Source organism: Schistocerca serialis, chromosome 4 (assembly GCF_023864345.2).
Source record: "Schistocerca serialis cubense isolate TAMUIC-IGC-003099 chromosome 4, iqSchSeri2.2, whole genome shotgun sequence".
NCBI classification, from domain to species: Eukaryota; Metazoa; Arthropoda; class Insecta; order Orthoptera; family Acrididae; genus Schistocerca; species Schistocerca serialis.
The window spans coordinates 604,752,646-604,762,137 of NC_064641.1; the positions used below are offsets into that span (position 1 = coordinate 604,752,646).

General features: G+C 37.3%; 1 protein-coding gene across 2 annotated transcripts; it reads left to right on the plus strand.

Moving 5' to 3' along the window:
• The first annotated feature begins 4,350 nt into the window (after nucleotides 1-4,350).
• Nucleotides 4,351-8,654, plus strand: LOC126474071 (copper homeostasis protein cutC homolog). 2 transcript variants are annotated; one of them, XR_007586569.1, is made up of 2 exons: nucleotides 4,351-4,579; nucleotides 8,470-8,654. XR_007586569.1 is itself a non-coding variant. In XM_050101480.1 (2 exons), the coding sequence occupies exon 1, from the start codon at nucleotides 4,627-4,629 to the stop codon at nucleotides 5,350-5,352; it is 726 nt and encodes a 241-aa protein (XP_049957437.1). In that variant the 5' UTR covers nucleotides 4,351-4,626; the 3' UTR covers nucleotides 5,353-5,354; nucleotides 8,470-8,654. The 2 variants fall into 2 exon arrangements, 1 of the variants encoding a protein (XP_049957437.1); XM_050101480.1 differs by having other exon boundaries at nucleotides 4,351-5,354.
• The last annotated feature ends 838 nt before the right edge of the window (nucleotides 8,655-9,492 follow it).

A 9,492-nucleotide genomic window follows, 5' to 3' on the forward strand; every position in this document is an offset into this window, starting at 1 on the left:
ACTGGAGTGTCACAAACAAATTGAGAAAGACCACCATTTTCAGAGCCTCGTATTGTGTGTTTCACGATTTGCATACGCGAAGGTGTCAATATACAGAATATATAGTGTCTTCAGGTTTTACTTTGCAATTCTGTGGCATAAAATGGATTGAAAATGTGGCCCAACTAGCTTTAAAATTCTCCCACATCTAGGAACTTATATTTCTCAATTGGCTTAAAATTAAACTCTTACCTGATTCAGAGTGTTTGGAAACTCTATCTTAACAGTTGGTGACAAATTCTTAGGTCAAAAATTGGCTTTTTTTCACTGACAGCACATCCTTTCAAAAAATTTTATGTGATTTTCTAACTGATGTACCTATGGCTTATTTTTTGTGTAATGAGTTGTTCACTTGTACCACCTCATTAATGCAGCAAGTTGTCAGTTCAGACATTTTGCATAATCAGAAAATCCCTCGTGTAGGCTGACATGAAGAATATTAAGAATCTGATCACTGCACAATGCTTCGTGTATTTTGGATTTCACTGCAAAGGTACCAAAAGAAAGTTAAGGACTTGACTGACTGACATCTTGAGGCTAAAAGATGGAATGCATTCTTGTATTATTGGTATAATACAAAAGCTACTTGAAGGCGAACCACTGAAATATAAACCTACACATGCCATTTCATGTTTGGACCCATCAGCAGCATTAAATCAAGAAACAGCTGTATAAAGATTGACATTATGACTTTAAATTCTCTTTCTGGTGAAAATTTGTGTTTGTGTCAAACAACAATTTGTCAATATTTGTAACGATGCTCATATTCAAAAAGAAAAAATTGGAATTTTTCAAAATAAGTGAAACTTGGTTGGATGAACCTCATTACATTGCCACAAAAGAATGTTGTAATTTTGTAGATTTTCTTAAAATAATGTCAGTACTTTCACCTGGAAATGCTGTTGTAGAAAGAGGTTTTTCAATAAACTCTGAATGTATTTCCAGAATTGATGCTCACTCTGTAGCAGCGTGTGCGCTGATATGAAACTTCCTGTCAGATTGAGAATGTGTGCCAGAGCTAGACTCAAACTTGAGTAGGCGGTGACGTACTGGCAGAAATGAGGTTGGGGTTTGAGTCGTACACGGGTAGTTCAGATAAGAGAGCACTTGCCCAAGTTTGAGTCTTGGTCTGGCACACAATTTTAATCTGTCAGGAAGTTTCTGAGTGTATTGTTGAGAGTTAGAGTGAAAAGTATTCTTGCTCATAATGCTTGCACAGTGTTGACAATTTTAAAATCAACAGAAGTTTAATTCTGTCTATGTGTAATGCAAGTTGCTTGTACATAGATGACAAAAGAAGCAACTAAGTGAAACTGAAAAACAACAAGAACAAAAATTATCCAGAAAAGGAATGAAATCTGAAATTAATGTGTTACAATCCCTGAAAACCAAAGAGTCAGCTGAAGCACCTAAAATTATGTCAGAAATTGATGTTTGAGAAAGTATACATTGGTAAGTGTGCTACAGAATGGTCGGTCAAAGTCAAACATGCAGGGTAGCTAATGCAGATGGGCAGGGATATGCAGGGTGTAAGTTCTACCTGTTACACACACTTGATCACTTGTCTCAACAGACTTAATGGGATGAAAAATCAGCTTTCGTGATAAACATTCAAACTGTCACATCACCAAGTAATCATCGATGAGTCGCCACAGTTTATTCAAATATAGCTAATACACAGTTCTGTAACTTCATAATACATAGCGTAGGTGTAATGACAATTTGCTGCAAAAGGAATTTTTTTGTAAACAAATCAATGTAAGATTATGAATACCTTAACAAAATTCAACGAGAAACTTCAAGTTTTCTTTCAAGATTAACTATAACATTCTACCATCATTAATCCATGAGATGTAACTGTGGATTTTAATCTGTCTGTTCTGTGTCACTATTTTCATGTACTGGCCATTTAACCCTTCAGTTGACCCTATTATGTCTGGCTTAAACAAACAGACAGTGTTGCATAAATGCAACCATGTGACATTTTGATGTGCACTATCCTTCAGATGATCACTCCACTTGGTCAGTCATGCTGTATGTGGTGTATATCTTGACATGGTTCATATCGGACATCATATATTTTTAAAACAAGCAATTTGTTCTTTCCAGTGTAGTATGTATGCCTAAACCCATACAGTAAATATAATGCATGACAACATTGAATTTGAAAATTCAGATTTGGTGGCCACCCTGATGTTTGTACAAAGAATAAATTACTTTTCTGCAAATAGATTCTGAAATTATGTAAAGCCTCAGTTTCATTATAAGAGGTAGCAGCCAAAAGCAAGGAAATGTCTGGCCATAGTGAGGTTTAACGTGGCAAAAATTGGGGAAATGTGCCATTTCATTTTCAATATTTTCGTTTGCTTTTGTTATATAATTTAGAACACTTGGTCCCCACAGAATCTGAAACTATAGAATTACTGAAGTAATCTGTAAACTAATTTGTATAGCAATTGTCCTTAATCGGGCCGTCAGTGGTGCCTCGACCCTACTTATTAAGCTACCATGGAACATGCCATATCCCAGTCAGTTTGCTGCACTAATTGTAACACTTACAGAACAAAAGCCATTAAATATTACATGCAGTACATGTGTGTGAAGCTACAGTTAGGGAACGGGGCCGGCCGAAGTGGCCGTGCAGTTAAAGGCGCTACAGTCTGGAACCGCAAGACCGCTACGGTCACAGGTTCGAATCCTGCCTCGGGCATGGATGTTTGTGATGTCCTTATGTTAGTTAGGTTTAACTAGTTCTAAGTTCTAGGGGACTAATGACCTCAGCAGTTGAGTCCCATAGTGCTCAGAGCCATTTGAACCATTAGGGAACGGGGCAAATTTGCTTTACACCCTTTACGTGTAAAATCTTAACCACTTTCACTAGGCCCAAATATAATTAGAATTAAAACATGTCTAAAGTGCGAAAATTACGGAACAAACCAGAGTCGAACACCTTAATCTCAAAGTCCATTCTCTGTTGTGTACAAAATTGTTTCTTGTGATACGTACTGACGCTGCATACAACATAATGAGTTAAGTTTGTCACAGGAATAACTTGATTACCAATCTAGAGGGATATCGAAAAAGTTGCAGAAGTGGACGGCTTTGAATATACCCACAAGAAACTAAACTGAAACGTTCAAAGGAATTTTACATTGCAATGTTACAAATTATATTTCTACCAGCTTCATGCGATTTTTTCGCGGCGTATACACTGCCATTTTTTGTTATAAGATAAATGATCAATTAACGACAAAATAAACACATAATTGTAGCAAGCAACAAAGTTCGTCAAGACAGATATTCATTAAACTAAGTGCTCCAAGTTACAAAAATATCGGTGGATCTAAACAATACGTGAATGTTCCAGCACAATAAGCACACGCATATTGACAGAAGAATGTTGAAGATTAGGTGGGTAGATCACGTAACTAATGAGGAGGTATTGAATAGGATTGGGGAGAAGAGAAGTTTGTGGCACAACTTGACTAGAAGAAGGGATCGGTTGGTAGGACATGTCCTGAGGCATCAAGGGATCACAAATTTAGCATTGGAGGGTAAAAATCGTAGAGGGAGACCAAGAGATGAATACACTAAGCAGATTCAGAAGGATGTAGGTTGCAGTAGGTACTGGGAGATGAAGGAGCTTGCACAGGATAGATTAGCGTGGAGAGCTGCATCAAACCATTTTCAGGACTGAAGACCACAACAACAACATTGACAATATAAACCACGTTATGTTTATCTCCCTTTTTTCACAAAATTAACAGCGGTGACAAAATACACCATTGCACTTCTTATAAAAAAGTAACGAAACATTTCACTACTATAGTTGAGAAATCGTCAAAAAGCTGTTGCCAAACAGGTATTTTGTCTTCCTCTCCTAAGTAATCGTACTACTAAAAGACTGTCGGTGCAAGGAAAACAGGTATTTACTGATGATGCGTTATTTTGTTGGTCGTAAAAAGAGTTGTCAACACGTTTCACCTGGCCGCATGTAAAAACGATAACTATCGTACTAACATAAGGAATTTCTCAGTAACTACGTTAACTGTATATCTACATGTGAAAAGGCAACATGATAAGACTATTTATTGTTAAAATTAATGCCAAATTTCAGTTATAAATGAGAAAAACAATAACTATCTCAAAAGATTGGCGCGTATGCAGCCCATGTTATTGAAGGTGACATGTAAACACCAAAGATAAAGTTGTCCACGCCAGGTTCATCCAAAGCGAAGCAATCCTATTGGCTCTAGCTACCTTGAAATTCTATTGGTTGGTCTCGTTTCGAGCCGAGCTGTCCCAACGCCACCTATGTTCCTAGGTGGCGTTGGCTGTCCCCAACGGCAAGTGTACACTATTGTTGTCGGTTACAGTTCGTCCCTTTATCACAAACCAACGCAGCGAGAGGATTCAAACCACGCACGTAGTGTAGTGACCTTCACACAGTGCCATACTACACCTGACGACTGCTAAAGGATTTTACGACACCAGCTTTCTTTACGTGGTCTATTCTGTCCGGCATCAGCAAGGCAAGTGGGTCAGTACTCAGTACGCGCCAGTGGGTAGCCCCGTAAGTATTGAGAAATGGAGGTTTGCGTAGACAACGTGGAGTCAGCAGTGAATGCAGCTGCTGGAGGCGCATCACGTCTAGAACTGTGCAGTGCACTAAGTGAAGGAGGGCTGACACCAACAAAAGGCTTATTGACGATCATAAAAAGATTGATTTCAATTCCAGTTTTTGTTATGCTGAGACCAAGAAAAGGTTCAGATTTTGTTTTCTCCGCCGACGAACTGGAGGCAATATATACGGATGCATTAGTGTTAAGAGAAGCAGGCGCAGATGGTTTCGTGTTCGGTGCTCTTACCCGTAGAGGCGACGTTGATATAGCAGCGTGTAGGCGTGTACTTGAAATTGCGTCCGATAAACCCGTGACCTTCCACAGAGCATTTGATGTAACATGCGAGCCATATGGGGCGCTGGAAACGATCATAGACCTTGGCTTCTCGAGATTACTAACAAGCGGCCAAGCATCGTCGGCAGAAAAAGGATTGGAACTTATTAAGGAACTTATACTAAGGGCAAGAAACAGAATAATTGTCATGCCAGGAGCAGGAATAACAATAAAAAATTTGCCAGTAATACTAAATGAAACCAAAGCGAGAGAATTTCATGGCTCTGCACGCATTCCGAAACAATTAGTTTTGAGAAAAATTAATTGTTCAATGGCGTCTGATGATGATTCTGCGATGCTTGTTACAAGTACTGATGTGGTCAGAGAAATGGTTATCATATTTTCATCATATGCATGAATGTAAATAGTACTTTCCTGCTGTCTGGTAAAATTAAAATCTATTAGCTTACGTTCTTCATCTTTCCTGCTGTTCAAACTATTGTTTTTGGCAAAAGGAAATAATTTCAAGCACTATTCACGCAACCTGAAAGATTAGATGTTATGTCTCTGATAAAAATTTTCTTTGTGCTAAATCCAGATTAATTTTGAAAGACATTAAGATCGACATTATGTAAGAGATCCGACTCACAACTTACCAAATTACACAGTACCTAAGATTTTAAATGAATACTTCCAGTATTTTGTGTATATCAAAAAACCAAGCTGTATTTGAGTTCTGTATAGAACAATAGGCATGCCTGACCATGTAAGTCATTGCATGAACAGGTTCTCATGTCAAAAATGTGTGGGTATATTACCCCTATAAGGTTCACTTTGGAGTAAAACATGTTTTCAGGCTGATTTCCTTTGTAATGGAATTACTCTACATTACTTTTGTGGAGTATACAATATGCTGATTACATCAGACAAGTTAAAAACTGTGTGCTTTAATGAAACTCTCAGTCGTGCTACTCGACAAAACTGCTTGAAGTGATTGAGAAGCCTGTGTTATGTCAAAGCTTTGGCCTGGGTGGCATTCTACTTTAGTGCACTGCCTGTGAAAGGCAGATATCTTGTCCTTGTATAACACAGTTTTCTACTTGTCATATACTGTCAGTGTTCATTATTCACAACAGTATATCAAAGGTAACTGCACTATTTGCCTGTGCTGTCTCTCCAAATATCACAGGGTAAAGTTTAATTCTGAAATTTTTACAAGTAAACTAATTATGTACCTGTATCTTGTTTTTCTAGTGGTGGGCATGTTTTTAATATTTGTGCCATTATAAAGAAATGTATTTTATTTAAATGTGTTTCATTGTTAGACCATAGATGACAGAATGACAAGATAATTGTTAAACTAGTTTGCAAGAAAAGAACTAATTGCAGCTAAACTGAAATTTTGAATGATGAGCACTCTGCACCTAGGTGATGAATTAATTATCCTTATTTACCACCCTCCCCACTTATTTCAGATTCATTCTCAAGTAAAGCTTTCATAGTCAGAAGTTTACGTTTCACAGTGCTCATTTGTCTCTCTGTGCACAGTCATTTCAACTTACAGTGGATATCATGTTTTTAGATATTAATTTACATATATTATGTTGATCACGTGTTGTTTATGGTCACAAATTGATAACATAGATTGCAAAGTGCAGTACAAGTAAAATGTAACACAGATTGTTTAAAAATAAAATTAGAGTTTGTAAAGCAAGTTTCTTTAAATGGAATGTTTGCTTAGTGAAATAATGTTACATAGCTTCACTGAAACAAGATGACACATGCTTCAAACAAACACCAAGACACACATAATGTTGTTCAATAATGTAGCTCCATTGCAGCTTTATATATAGTTCCTTCGCCTGGAAAGTTACAGAAGAAAGATGGGGAGTACACGAATGCTCAGTGATTAAGTAGCAAAAGGGACCAATGTCACCATGTCAAAAGGCAGGTATCAGGGCATTGCAAAAGGGAAATTAAAAATGAAAAGTCTAGTCTCCATTAAAAGATCTGGAAAACTGGAAGTAGCACATAGGGCAACCAAAATGTTGGAGGAACACAAAATGTAGATTGGAAACAAAGAAGCAGGGTGACAGCAGACATGAAGACAAATACAAAGAAGAAGAGCCAAAAGTAAGAAAAGAAAAGTCAAATAGCTCAAATCTGTGACACTAAACAAGGAAATATTTTCAAATAACTTATGGGAATGCGTCTGGGTGACAGCTTTGACAACCACAAATATGTTGACAGGTGCACTTCCTGTCATTTTCAAGGCTTGAAATGCAATGACGGAGCACTGTGCATTTCTGCCCTGAAAATGATAGGGTGTGTACCTACATAAATATCAGTGATCGTTGAAAGCATCATCTGGTTACATTCCTGTAAGTTATTTGAACATTTTATACACTGAGAGGAACTCAAATTTCAGAAGGAAATATTTAATTGTGAAGTAACTGGGCAGAAAGGAAAGGAGATTTTGTAGCATTGAGGTTTTGGTCGCCTGACTTTGCAACAGTATTCTGGAATAAATTTCAGAGCACTCCGTAGTGTTTCATGGAGTGACACTTAATGGTGCTCCCTCCAATGGATGGGAATCTGATCTCAATTCGACAGGTTCTAAGCTATGTGCTGGATGCTCTCTCTTCTCTTTCATGAACATAAACAACAACATTGCACTCCAGTCACACTAAAAAATTCTCATTTGAAACATAACATTCACACTCAACTAAGGAAAGTTGTCCAAGTGATGCAGATAATGGCAGGCATTCCAATACCCTAACCAACAATGTCATTTGACATTAACATTTATGGGGTGAGAGCAGGAGGAGATGATGACATGGAACAGAGGTGGTGAAGACAATGTAGATTAGAGGATGGATTTGCAAATGTTGAGTCCAGATGGTAGCTGGAACAAGCAAATGCTGTAAAACAAATTCTTCATACTGTCGTAGAAGTCTTACCTATAGAAACCAGCAACTTGTATAAGGTATAAGTGCAGTACACCTGGTACCCATATTGACACATTACATCTTACCGATGTTAGCCTGGATTACATTGTGATAAGAAGGTGCAAAGAGTAAATTATGCAGTGACAATATGAGGAATATTTGGGAAAAAAGAGCTTGAGAAGGAACGTTGGAGTTTTCAGGATCTTCAACAATGATTCAGCCAGCATATTCCATAACTCTGTTATGGAGGAGACCCTCAAGATGTGGAGTGTGTCAATATTATACATTGAGAGATCACTATCTTTTTGGGACTGATGCAGCCTGCATTATCAGTAAACTATTCTTATATAGGATCCAAATGTAATAATATGAACAGGAATGCCAATATTTTGAGAAAAAAGCATTGCTATGTCTTTGGTTATGTTAAGTAGCTACTGTGTGCTTAATATTTATATGAGTACACTGATCTCTGTCAAGTGACGGTTAACTAAAAACAACTGCTCATTTCAAATTTGACTTTGATGTGTGTCATGCTGCTTATAGATAATTTGTAGGAGAATAAGCTAAATCTTTCATTTAATTTCCAGGGATCCTCAATTCCTTGTGTTGCGTGTGCTGGCAGCTTGTTAAAGATGTGTGTCCAACAAAGCAGAACTCCTCTCTGAAGCAAGAGCATAGATATGAAATATAAATTTTATGGTGTTTATCTAGTGCTGTGATTTTGTAGATACAGTTTATCTGAAATCAGCTTTTGCTATTATTAGCAAATATTAAGAAGTGAATGTACTGTAAAGTCAGAGTAAAAATTTAAAAATTCTTGATGAGATTTCTGCAAGATAGGCAGTTATCTACTTTACTTCATGTTCATTTTTCTACATAGTTATTATTATTATTATTATTATCATCATCATCATCATGCTCATATTATTTCATCTCCTTCAGCTCAGAAGTTAATATATTCTAACCCAGAACATGTAACAATATCACAGCCTGCTAAATGAATAGCAGTTTTGTCACTGTGTGTAACACACATCAGGAAATTACTGTGTTACATGCAGCCTGATGTAGCGTATTGCTCTACCATAAAGGACAGTATGAAGATCAAAAACCAAAATGTGACAACAGTTCATGTGACTGTCCTTAAAACAGTGAAAAATACTGATGACACTAAGCTTGTTACTTATTATGTTGCATAGATCATTTGTGCAATACAGTGTAAAGATGAGGAACAAGTCATTTTACATTCAAATAACAAAATGGACAGGCTTAGAAGGAGACTGATTATTTGGGACTGCACCAGACAAGATTTGAAAACCTGAGAGGTTAAAAGTGGGAGATTTGCTAATAAGCAAGACAGAGACTACTGGCAAAACACTGTGCAAGAGTTAATGAGGGTAGAAAACTAAGTGCATTATACAAGGTAGAAGTTGTAGGAAGTGGGAGGAGAGAATATATGTGGTAGAGGTGGGGGGGGGGGGGGGGGGGGCTATAAGTGGTAGACATGGGGGATTGGGGGAATAGATAATGTTCATTCTCACCACCCGTCTGGTCTTTATTAACATTAATTTGTTAGTCTCAGCATGTTTTTATTTGTAACTATTCCTTTCTTC

Coding starts and splice junctions, on each gene's coding strand:
- LOC126474071 (XM_050101480.1), top strand. CDS start 4,627: ATGGAGGTTTGCGTAGACAACGTGGAGTCAGCAGTGAATGCAGCTGCT.